A 13653-nucleotide genomic window follows, 5' to 3' on the forward strand; every position below is an offset into this window, starting at 1 on the left:
GCACAACTCAGTGATTTCTGCAAATCACATATACTGTTGATTTCTAATAAGTCTATGTTGTGACACTGCATAAGTAGCTCATTTTCATTAATAAATATGAATATTCTTCTTCAAACACAAAGTATCAGTAGTAGAGAAACGGCAATCTGGGAAGCAGCATTAAAAATAGTTTGTTTATTCTTATGGTTGTTGTGCCACTGCTAGGTTCTCTGGGTATTACCATTTCAGCTATTTATATGTCTCAGGTGTCATAGGTGGAGCCATTTAGTCATTTTGATCAGTAAAAATAGAGTGTGTTATCACATTTATGTTACTGGTGATGATTATTATGAGGGAAAGGAGAGGGTGAAACATAGTGCTAGAACACAACTTTCTCCTCTTGGGACGCATCAGGAGTGCTGACATGTGTAATGTCCTTATTCTATGGATGGATCACCTTGGACAGTGATGCATGTTGTCACAATGTGGGGTGCTTAAGAGACATGTGGACTTTATCCATATTATTCAAAAAATCTAGTGGATATGTATGTGACATAACTTTTCTCCACTTGATAGCCAAATACTGATGGTGAAAATTTCTTCCACGTCTAGGATTCAAATTGGCTACCTCAAGTGCCACTGCATTAATATGCATTAGCAACCTCAGCTTCAGAAGCTGGTTTTTCGTTTTTTAAGCAATCAGATTCTTTTTGTAATTAATTGATATTGATTTTCGGTGAATGTCAAAGTTTTACTATATCCATTCTGAGTTGACCAAGCATTTCACTCAGTAGTGTAACAATGTATATTTCTTTTTGTATAGGTAGCTGAACTTACATCATACAGTGAAAACTCTTTTCAACTATTGCAAATGCCAAGCAGAAGGGTTCAAAATTCTTTGGCATTTATTGAAATGGTTTATCTCACTGATTCAGAAGATAAAATGCAAGATTTTTTTAAAATTTGGTTATGTGACTGTGATAGTGATCAAGAACATTTGCGTTTGTTGTTTCCTGGAAAGTCAAAAACTAAAATTGATTTTACTGTAAAATGTGATATCAGAGAAAGTATAATCAACACGCTATCTTTGCCTTATGGACATCGTTATCAGATACAAACTGATTTCTTCAGTTTCCAATTTGGAGGACATAGTGGGGGGAAGAACTCAAGTATGTATGATTCAGTATGTGGTTTTCCTAAGTCTCCTATTTTGTGGTTTACAACATTATAAATTTATTATTATTTTTACAGCAAAAGATCTGCCCATATTTGAATTGGAAGTTATTGCTCGTGTTTCCCTAAGTGGGCTTTGTGAATCTTTAGTCTTCGGATTCCCGCACAGACTTTATCCCACACAGTGTTGGAGACTAGATTGGGAAGAAATCCTTTATAACCAACAGGTAGAGAGTCTTACTTTATTTGTAATGTTAGTCCATCATTACAGCTGATAAAAGTCTGACATTTTAGACAAGAATTAATCATCTATTTACTAATTATCTATTTGTAGTGAACAACATTTTAAATGTTATGTGGCTTGTATGCTAATGCAGTTAATTTTATGACCACAACTTGATCTGCATCTCACTATAATATCATGGGTTATCTATTTTCATACTTTTTCAATTACTTTAGATTCATTTCCCAATATATTTATTCCTCAATGGTTTTTGTTACTGATGATAATAGTCAGTTTAAGTTGAACTATGATGTATACAACTTATCTTAGAAGAAAAATTAAGAAAAGGCAAACCTATGATTCTAGCATTTGTAGACTTAGCGGAAGCTTTTGACAATGTTGACTTCAATACTCTCTTTCAAATTCTAAAGGTGGCATGGGTAAAATACAGGGAGCAAAAGGCTATTTACAATTTGTACAGGAACCAGATGGTAGTTATAAGAGTCGAGGGGCATGAAAGGGAAGCAGTGGTTGGAAAGGAAGTGAGACAGGGTTGTAGCCTCTCCCCGATGCTATTCAATCTGTATATTGAGCAAGCAGTAAAGGAAACAAAAGAAAAATTTGGAGTAGGTATTAAAATCCATGGAGAAGAAATAAAAACTTTGAGGTTCACCAATGGCATTGTAATTCTATCAGAGACAGCAAAGGACTTGGAAGAGCAGTTGAATGGAATGGACAGTGTCTTGAAAGGAGGATATAAGATGAACATCAACAAAAGCAAAATGAGGATAATGGAATGTAGTCGAATTAAGTTGGATGATGCTGAAGGAATTAGATTAGGAAATCAGACACTTAAAGTAGAAAAGGAGTTTTACTATTTGGAGAGCAAAATAACAGATGATGGTCGAAGTAGAGAGGATATAAAATGTAGACTGGCAATGGCAAGGAAAGTGTTTCTGCAGAAGAGAAATTTGTTAACATCGAGTATAGATTTAAGTGTCAGGAAGTCGTTTCTGAAAGTATTTGTATGGAGTGTAGCTGTATATGGAAGTGAAACATGGATGATAAATAGTTTGGACAAGAAGAGAATAGAAGCTTTCGAAATGTGGTGTTACAGAAGAATGCTGAAGATTAGATGGATAGATCACATAAGTAATGAGGAGGTGTTGAATAGAATTGGGGAGAAGAGGAGTTTGTGGCACAACTTGACCAGAAGAAGGGACCGGTTGGTAGGACATGTTCTGAGGCATCAAGGGCTCACAAATTTAGCTTTGGAGGGCAGCGTGGAGGGTAAAAATCGTAGAGGGAGACCAAGAGATGAATACAGTAAGCAGATTCAGAAGGATGTAAGTTGCAGTAAGTACTGGGGGATGATGAAGTTTGCACAGGATAGGGTAGCATGGAGAACTGCATCAAACCAGTCTCAGGACTGAAGACCACAATAACAACAACAACATGATGTATACAATCACAATACAGGATGCTGACTACACGTAGAGCTCACAAGGAAGAGAACATTAAAGTAATGAGAAATGAACTGAGTAGAATAGAATGGGCTAGAGTACTAACATTAGACAGTAACTGCCCTCATATTACTAAGAGATGTAACGGTAGCAATATGCATAATCCACAACACACAAAAAAGTGGTACACCCTGCACCTCATTAAAATTAAAATCCTTCTACTCATGCTGAAGGACAAAATTGAAGGCATTCAAGAAAACAAGAATAGATGTATAAACTTAAGAAAAATATACAAATCTGAAATTAAAGCAGCTAAAATGAAAGCAAATGAGGAGTATATTTTAAATTCTAAAACCAAATGTAAAGCTGCCTGGAACATAGTTAAAAGTGAGATAAACCTAAAGAAAGAAGAAATCAGTAACTCAATTATTTGCAACATTCTCAACAAACACTTCATAAATTCAGTAAATGCCCAGGTACCAAAAAGTGATGATTTAACTAATGCTGAAACTTTTCTTTCGAAATCACAGAATAAAACAGATAAAAGATTTAACTGGAGTAGATTAACTGCTACAGATATAAATAACTCTGTAAACAAGTTAACAGCTCTAGAACAGTAGACTACTATGGATTTAGTAACTTTGTAATGAAGGCTATAATTAAGGAAATTAGAACTCCTCTACTCTACCTTGCAAATAAAATCCTTGATGATGGTATTTTCCCTGATTGCCTTAAAATTACAGTTACACTCCCCATATAAAAAAAGCGTGACAGAGAAATGCCAGATAACTATAGACCAATATCAATTGTCCCTATACTCGCCAAAATCATAGAGAGCTGCTCACACACACACATTTACATGTATTTTGAGAGCAATAAATTACTTAATGATTTAGAACTAATCAGTCAACCATAAAAGCTATTGAAAGCCTGATAACTGAAATCCACAACGCTTTTGAAAGGGAACTGATCATCTGTGCTACACTCATAAACTTAAGCAAAGCATTTGATTCAGTATCACATGAGATAATTGTTAAAAAGTTAGAATATTAGGCTATTGCAGACAAACCACTTACTTTGATTAAGTCACATCTAAATAACAGGCAACAGTCAGTGTATGTGAACAATGAAAGGTCAGATTCAATGAAAATTAAGAGAGAAATTTCACAGGGCTCCGTTCTTGGACCCTTTCTCTTTATTATCTATGTTAATGACTTCTCAAACTAAATAGCCTGCAAAAATGTTTTATATGCTGATGATATGGCCATGATCTCCGTAGGTGAGAGTATGCAAGAAGTCGTAAACAAAAATAATGAACTTCTTGAAAAATGTAGGGTGTGATGTATTGCTAACGAGTTATGTATAAACGACACAAAAACAAAGGAAATTAATTATAATCTGAAGGTACGGAAAGAAGAGAATCAGAGTGTCAAATTACTGGGACTAAAAATAGAACAAAGGCTCTCATGGGATGACCATATAAGCTATCTGACAGACAAACTTGCACGAGTAATATTCCTGCTGTATAAACTAAGAAATTCCGTCAGTAAAAGTTTATTGATGCTTGGCTACTATGCATTCTTTCAGTCACAGCTACAATATTGGATTCTGTTATGGGGTAATTCACCAGGCACAAGCTGTGTATTCAAATAACAAAAAAAGGGCAATTAGATGTTTACAAGGATTGGGTCCAAGAGAAAGCTGTAAGGAGCACTCCAGTATATTAAAGATAATGACACAGAGAATTTACATTTGCACAGCACTCGAAACAACAGCATGCTTGATATACTGTATTCTAGGCTGTCACTGACACTTAACAGTCACAAAAACCTAAGTCTAAAGTTATATAATAAACTGCCACAATCCGTCAAAACCCTCATACACTTTTAATTTAAGGAGGTATTAGACACATGGCTCAAAAATAAAGCATATTAATCGATTGAAGAATATCTTGGAAGTAATTTGAAAGGAATGTATAAACAATGAAATAACGTAACTATCATTAACTAAATGTACAAATGTAAACTGTATAGTGATTATTGCTGAAATTGTCTGATTAGTGAAAAGTTTATGTATTTATGTATATTTAAAATGATGATGTGAGTAAAATTACTATTAAAAAGGTGTATGTGTATGTATGCATAATTTATAATGTAAAAATTAGTAACAACTATACTTATATGAAATATGTAAAATATATTTTGAAGAAACCATTTGCATGGTAAACGTGCTGAAGGGCTAATAAATAAACATATGAAACATATAGAAAACACAATAATAAGTTTCATATAGACTTTGCCTTCTTGTCTAGGGTTCAGAGAGGAGTTCTTTACTGTGCTGCAGAGGTATGTCACGAGCGCCAAAACAACATAAATCAAGAAATTGAGGTTTTCTATAAATAAATATAATGACACATTTCATTAGACACTCTTTCTGCAAATCATCTGAATATTTAGATTCAAGGATTCAGACATTATATTTGCTACATGGCAAGTAATAGTCTATTTTAAAGCTGTATGCCAAGTGCTACTGTACTTCATATAGCAGTTAGTGTTCACAGATGTAATTATTTTCTTTGAAAATTACTCCCCGAAAGAGGTAAATCTTTGGCTACTGACAAAATAAAAGAACCAGATATTTAGGATTGTGACGCCTATGAAGTCGACATCAACATCGATATGCATTCATCTTTGGACTCTAAGCATTATCTTTGGCTGTTCTGCCATGTTCAGTTCAGTTCTTTGTGATCCTTGTATGTGTTAAGGTTAATTAATGAACTATGATTATTGGTGCAACCACCCCGGTAATCCTCCTCACTGGTGACCCCAAGTTATAATGTCTTCCGTTCTCGCCATTTTACTGTGTCCGCGACCTCCGCATCGGTTATTCTCGCATGTATTACATCGACACAGCATTCGAACAATGACTTCGGCCTAGCGCCTAAGGCCAGATTTTGCAATTGACATGTATCGTGTTGCGGACGATGTACACCTGCCAGGACGGCAACACGATGCCTCTCACTCGATGATTCCGCCGATTTCGCCAGACGTTTTCAAGCCTGCAACAATAAGTGAGGTTAGGAGTGCGCATGACTCCGGCTGTCAAATGCTTTTGTTCCCGCCACATGTGCCCTCCCTCATTGACTGTGCAGAAGAATGCAGAAAGTTGAAATAAGTGGTTCGTGTAATGTTAAAACAACAGCTGATTCCTCAAACTGGGGTGCTATCAAGCACGGGGTCCCACAGGGTTCGGTCTTAGGTCCTTTACTGTTCTTGATATACATTAATGACTTACAATTCCACATTGATGAAGATGCAAAGTTAGTTCTTTTTGCTGATGATACAAGTATAGTAATAACATCCAAAAACGAAGAACTAAGTGATGTAATTGTAAATGATGTTTTTCACAAAATTATTAAGTGGTTCTCAGCAAACGGACTCTCTTTAAATTTTGATAAAACACAGTATATACAGTTCCGTACAGTAAATGGCACAACTCCAGTAATAAATATAGAATTTGAACAGAAGTCTGTAGCTAAGGTAGAATTTTCAAAATTTTTAGGTGTGTCCATTGATGAGAGGTTAAACTGGAAGCAACACATTGATGGTCTGCTGAAACGTCTGAGTTCAGCTACGTATGCTATTAGGGTTATTGCAAATTTTGGTGATAAGAATCTCAGTAAATTAGCTTACTATGCCTACTTTCATTCACTGCTTTCGTATGGCATCATATTCTGGGGTAATTCATCGTTGAGTAGAAAAGTATTCATTGCACAAAAACGTGTAATCAGAATAATTGCTGGAGCCCACCCACGGTCATCCTGCAGACATCTATTTAAGGATCTAGGGATCCTCACAGTAACCTCACAGTATATATATTCCCTTATGAAATTTGTTGATAATAATCCAACACAATTCAAAAGTAATAGCAGTGTGCATACCTATAACACCAGGAGAAAGGATGATCTTCACTATGCAGGGTTAAATCTGACTTTGGCACAAAAAGGGGTAAATTATGCTGCCACAAAAGTCTTTGGGCACCTACCAAACAGCATCAAAAGCCTGACAGATAGCCAACTAACATTTAAAAATAAATTAAAAGAATTTCTAGATGACAACTCCTTCTACTCATTGGCTGAATTTTTAGATATAAACTAAGTAAAAAAAAAAATAAAACTTAATCATTAGTGTCATGCAATATTTTGTGTAATGTCATTTCTTGTACAGACATCTTTTATTAACCTGACACGTTCCACATCATTACGAAGTGTCGTATTCATGATCTGTGGAACAAGTATTAATCTAATCTAATCTAATCTAATCTGTGCAGTTACGTCTTACGGATCTCCGTGCAGTGTGGGACCAATGCCGATTTCTGCAAATGCTTCGTCGGACAACCTACTAACGCCAGAACAACGATTTGCCACGCCGCACTCCGTGCAGTACCACGCGGAAACCTGCCACGTGACCGGAACTGCTTCGTTCACAGGTCTACCTCCTCAGCATTCGACCATGCCCGCACCTGCCTCGGTTCAGTATCAGCACATGCCTTCCTACTTCAGCACCTCAGCCTGCAACAGCTACAATAACTTGTTATCTGCACCTGACCTCCACCTCCGTCCCACTGCTACACCTCAGTGTTTTGTGCCACGGCATTCACATTATTCACACACTGTTTTGAGTGGGGTGACTATGAACAGTGAACATTCACACATTCTGTCCCACGTTCAACATCCTTTCCCACACTGTGCTTCTGGACAGCCCACACTTCTGCAGTCTCCCTGCAACACAGGTGGCCCCGGCTCAGATCATACGTCGAGCTTTCCGCAGACTAATACACATTCTCAAACTTTGAACATTTTCTCACCTGTCACCCCCGCACCGGCTCCAGTCGAGCTTCCGCTACTGTTCTTGGCACATCTCGGTGCCTCATCTGCGTCAGTCTTCCGCAATGCGTTAATCTGAACTCACCCGCAACTGGTTGAGCTTCCAAGCGTCTGCAACCGCTATCGACACTTTACAGTGTCTCACCCGCGTCGGCCTTCCACGTCGTGACGGATCGCATTCAACCACAACATGTCACCTTCACACTGCCACCCGAACAGCCACCATTGCCACATACCCTGGAGGCACACTCTCCTGGAATACTACAGCAACAACAGCTCAATTCAGGCCATCGTTCAACCCGATAGATCAACAACCTGGTTCAAAATTGTGGACGAAGTGTTCGACCATTACAAACTCGACAAGTCAACCAGGTTTCTAATCCTCATCACCCACTTGCACGACCAGGAGGACTTGATTGCTGACCTGGTCGATGGCCTGGACTCATCTACCCAGTACACTCTAGCCAAAAAGACAGTCCTACGTCGGCTTGCACGCTCAACTGAGGCAGCAATACGGTAAGTGCTCCACGTCAAGCAACTAGGCAACGACAAACCTTCCCAGTTCTGGAGACGGCTATGTGCCCTGGCCAGCACCGATCTATTCTCTGACACAGCTCTCCTCGCCATTTAATCAGATAAACTATCTCCTCACATCCGCTTTGCTCTGGCTCAAAGGTCTCCTGAACCTGTCGAGCAAAGAACGACAATTGCTGACAAGCTACACGATGCATCACTGCTCTACTTCGCCAACCAACATGCTACTTCTCAAACGCCAATCGCAGGTAAGTCCGGGTGCCGCCTCCTGTGCACAACATGACAGCCACCCCCTAGTTATCCACCGGACAATTGCAGACGACTTTACATTAAAGACATTTCGTCGGGATACCTTATCCTAGTGGACACAGGTGCCGATGATTCGCTGCTGCCTACGTCCTTAGCATCGTTGAGCATCTGCCCTCATCATACTTCAATGCAAGCCATGAATTCAACTAAACTACAGTGGTGGGCTTCCCACGTCGGCTCACTCTCCACAAACTGCAAACTCGAGTAGACTTTTTTAGTGTGCGAAATTGACAACCGTATACTAGGCATTGACTTCTTGCGACACCACAACTTTCACCGGACCTAGTGCAAACACCATGTTTCATCATCCGTTCAAGACTCACTTCCCTTGTGCTTAGCAGAAGAGCCAACACCGTGTTACGAGTGGAGGCCGAAATGCACGTGTTTTAACTCGTGTAGGCTGGCTTGAGGAGGGAAGAACTTTACTGACGTGAGGTCTGGAACATGACAATGAATAAGAATTCAGGAGGCGGGCATAATTAGTTTGATACTTAAACTTTAATTCATTAATGATGAATGTCGCTCTTGATGGTACACGATTCACAATATTACCTGTTCAGAATACTTTCTTGAAGTAATTATAGTAACTGAATATGGCGCCTTGCTAGGTCGTAGCAAATGACGTAGCTGAAGGCTATGCTAAACTGTCGTCTCTGCTAATGAGAGTGTATGTAGACAGTGAACCATCGCTAACAAAGTCGACTGTAGAACTGGGGCGAGTGCTAGGGAGTCTCTCTAGACTAGACCTGCCGTGTGGCAGCACTCGGTCTGCAATCACTGATAGTGGCGACACGCGGGTCTGACGTATACTAATGGAATGCGGCCAATTTAAAGGCTACCACCCAGCAAGTGTGGTGTCTGGCGGTGACACCACATTCATCCCCCAAAAATCGGCGGACGGTTGTGGTATAAGGCCTCCACCCGCCATGAGGAGGACCCCATGTTGACGCATGCGATACGGCAGAGAGCCTAACAACAGGTGAGGCTGTGCCACGCGCACCCTGCCATTCGGACCGCGGGGAGCTAGGGAACGCCTCAAAACCTACTCCAAGGTGCACACCAACATGCAGTGTATGCGCCTGTAGAGACACATGAGGGGCCGAAGGATCAACCTCCATCAGGCCAGGACACCCGAGGGGCGAAGACGACATATGGTCTGGAGCGGGCAAGCGTTCCATCTCGGAGGACAACAGGTCCCCGGGAATGTTCAGCGGCGCATGACCCAGGGAGGCACCCAGCGGCGGTCAACTGTGGGCGGGAGAACAGGTGGCAGTGGCAGTGCATCACCATGGTGCAAAATGGAAGGCAGCGTCGGTAACACCTGGGGCTGAGGCGAGCCAGTAGATGCGTCCCCAGGGCGCTGACCGGACGGCACAGTCGCTGAAAGCAGACGGCGAGTGGCAGATCCCATGCGATGACAGAGGCGCAGCTGATTGAGATGCCGGCGCACCTCACCAGAGACCCCCAAAACCAGATACATAGCGTGTCCAAGGCAACAAAGAATGCGCCCTTCGAACCAACACCGTGAACCTCGATAGTGGCGGTAGCAGACAACGTTGCCTGGGGCAAAAGTAGGTGTCTGCCACTGCACAGGAACCGGATGCGGCGGATGTAGCAAAGACACAAGGTTTGATGAGGGCGACCGTGGAGCAACTCAGCCAGCGAACGACCATCTCGGCGCTGAGGGCGATACGAGGACAAAAAGACTCTTTCAGCTTCAACATCTGTGACTTGAAAGTCCTGACCAATGATTCAGCGGCACCGTTGGACTGTGGCAAAAATGGCGCGGACGTCAGATGTTGAATACCATTGGCCTTGCAGAATGACCGAAATTCTGCGGACATGAATTGTGGGCCATTGTCCGAAACAATTGTCTATGGAAGACCTCCAATGCAAAAGATAGCAGATAACGCTTGGATGGTGGCAGACGATGTCTTGGAAGACATCCGGACAACAAAAAGAAAATTACTGAATGAATCTATCAAAACCAACCATTGAGCATTCCAGAATGGACCAGCAAAATCGATGTGTAAGCATTGCCAAGGGAAGTGGCTGTCGGCCGTGCAAAGAATTTCTGAGGTGGTGCCGATTGTTGTTCGGCACACACCATGCAAGAAGAGCACATATTCGTAATCGCAGCTTCGATTCCGAACCAAGCACAGTGCTGACAAGCAAGGTGTTTCATTCTCAATATACTGCAATGTCCTTGGTGGAGAAGCTTTAAGACAGAAGACTGTAAAGAACATGGTACCACAACCCTGGTCTCATCATTATCAGAATGCAACAGCAAAACACCACGTCAAACAAAAAGTCTCTCCTTGTGAGCAAAAAATCAGCGGACCAACAGGTTCCCGATCTGTGACTTTGACAAGGGCCATTGCATAGCAACAAAACGCAGAACGGTAGCAAGGACAGGGTCGGCAATTGTGGCTATAGCCACAAAACGATTCGACCACATCATCAGTTTCCGAATCAATGAACATGCTAGCAATTTCGGAGGAATCGAATGCCCTATCCTCAGCAACAGGCAAATGGGACAATGCCTCGGTGTTTCCGTGCTTAGCAGTGGACCAGTACAAGATATCGTAGCGGTACTGTGAGAGGAAAATAGACCAGCGAATGAATTTATGCGCTGTGTGTGGAGGTACAGGCTTGTTCGGATGAAAAAGCGATGTCAAAGGTTTGTGGTCTGGGATTATGGTAAAGTGACGACTATTCAAGAAGTCATGAAACTTTGTAACACCAAATACGAGAGCCAATGCTTCCTTCTCGATCTGTGAATAATTTCTTTGAGCTTACGAGAGCAATTTTGACTCAAAGGCAATAGGGCGATCGTGCGAGTCATCTTTGTGCGCAAGCACAGCACCGATCCTGAAATCCAATGCATCCACCATCAACAAAAGGGGCTTATGGGGATCGAATGGTGTAAGGCAAGTATTGGAAAGCAATGCTGATTTCAACCAGCGAAAGGCGCATTTGCATCCCGTTGTCCAAACCAACGGAACACCTTCACGGCATAAGCGATGAAGCTGAGGTGAAATGGAGGAGGCATGTGGCACATATCAGTGATAATAGTTGATTATTCCCGGCACACCCTGTAGCTGCTTCAAATTCTGCGGCGAAGGCAAGTCTTGTATGTGTGGGACTGGGATGTATGCCTTGGGCATTGAGTAGATGACCCAGGTATGGCAAGTCAGTAGCAAAAAACACACATTTGTCCTTCTGTAAGTGAATACCATTTCGTTGCAAGACCTTAAATAATGTTCTGAGATTGGCTAAATGTTCTTCTTCCATCTTTCCAGAGATCACAATATCGTACAGATAATTTGCTGCAATAGGAACCAACGCACAACAGTTTGTAGATATTGCTGAAACAATGCAGGGGCTGATGCACACCTGAATGGCAGACGTTTGAATTGATACAAACCAAGATGCGTGTTAACCACCAAAACATGCTGGGATTCTTCATCTACCGGTATTTGCAAGTACACATCTGCCTGCTCGAACTTCGAAAAATATTTGTCAAAAAGATCTTCCAGGCGGGGTAAAGGAAAAGTTGCAATCACTAGTTGTGGATTCACTGTTGCCTTGAAGTCCACACAAAGTCTCAATTTTCCCGAAGGTTTTGGCAAAATTACTAAGGGTGATGCCCAGAGAGAAGCCTGCACATGTTCAATGACACCTTGTGATTCCATATTGTGTAATGTTTTTGCGACCTCATCATGCAATGCGTGGGGAACATTGCGCACTCTGAAAAATTTCGGTTGCGCATTTACTTTCAGTTCCAAATGTGCTTTATAGTTTTTAGCACAGCCGAGGCCCGGTGCAAAGATGTCTGCAAATTCTTCACATAGACAAGAAACACTGTCTGAAGGCATAGTCTGGTTCACTGATAGGATCTGATTTACTATAGACAAGTTAAACAACTGAAATGAATCGAAACCAAACAAGTTCACTGCAGAAGATGAACGAAGGATGTAAATTGACATAAGGTTTGCTTGTCCTTTGTATGTTGCAAGAAGGCTGCACTGTCCTAACACAGGGATCTCTTGACCTGAATAGCTAGTTAACTTAACATTTGTGGCACGCGACAGAGATGTGCCCAGCAGTTTGTAAGTGTCTTGGTTGATCAGTGAAACTGCAGCTCCAGTATCGAGCTGGAATGGTATCACCTTGCCGTTAATGTTCAAGTCTACAAAAAGTTTATTGTCCTGCTGACGACAGGAGCAACTGTCTCGTGCAACGTGAACTGGCACTGGTACAAAATCACTTGCGATTTGACGGGAGTTCCGGCGATTTCAACGCACATTATTTGTGGGACAAACACAGTCTCTGTTAGAGAAAGTGGCACTGGGCGGAGTGGTATGAACAACATGAATGTCCATGGGCGAAGTTTCGCGAGCCTGAGTGTCCATGGTTCGATTCCGATTCTGGCCCGAAGCAAAGGGCCAGGAATGGGTTTGAGTTCTGATCTGAGCTTTTTCTGGCAAACACTCTGAATATGTCCTTTTTTATTACAGTAAAAGGAACTAGTTTGGCGTGACGGGTAATTCTCACGAGAATGTTAAGTGTCGCACCGTGGGCATGATTTAAGCACTGCATTTGCTTGCCGGCGTGGCACATGTGGCTGTGAGCCTGGCGGTGGTGGCACGGCGGACGCGAGGGCTGTTTACAGCTCCGTGAAGCTCACCCGGCGGGCCGGTTAGCCTGACACACGTTCTTGCACACCGCTCGTTACCTTGAATTCTGTGGGCGGAGAGATGGAATTTAAATTGGCGTGACCACTCTGTCCAGCTTTCCAGTGCAGCATCAAAAGGTCTGAAGGTCGGTGCAACTGTGTGTTGTGGCTGCAGTAATGGTGGAGGGGGGGCTGAGTCATGGTTCTGCATTGCACATTGACTCTGGACGAGCTGTCCAAGGGCATCCAGTAATGCCTGCGACTGCTGATTCTGTAAGCGATAAAATTCGGACATTACATATGGAGATTGTGGCGAAACCATTACACAATTAAATCAGGGCAGTCTCAACGACATATGTCAGTATAGTAAATAACACCATTTTTTCTCCTCGTCGCCAATTTTGTGTTA

The 13653-nt window shown here is 41.8% G+C and overlaps 1 protein-coding gene across 2 annotated transcripts in view; it reads left to right on the top strand.

Annotated features, from left to right (window-relative positions):
- The window catches only part of LOC126335524 (meiosis 1 arrest protein-like), a 241279-nt gene that overhangs the window by 131907 nt on the left and 95719 nt on the right, over positions 1 to 13653 (top strand). For both annotated transcript variants that reach the window (XM_049998882.1, XM_049998884.1), the window contains 2 exons: positions 803 to 1148; positions 1231 to 1379. In XM_049998882.1, the coding sequence (XP_049854839.1) occupies positions 803 to 1148; positions 1231 to 1379 (495 nt within the window). The remainder of the gene's footprint in view (positions 1 to 802; positions 1149 to 1230; positions 1380 to 13653) is intronic.

The sequence above is a fragment of the Schistocerca gregaria genome, chromosome 2 (assembly GCF_023897955.1).
Source record: "Schistocerca gregaria isolate iqSchGreg1 chromosome 2, iqSchGreg1.2, whole genome shotgun sequence".
Taxonomy (NCBI): Eukaryota; Metazoa; Arthropoda; class Insecta; order Orthoptera; family Acrididae; genus Schistocerca; species Schistocerca gregaria.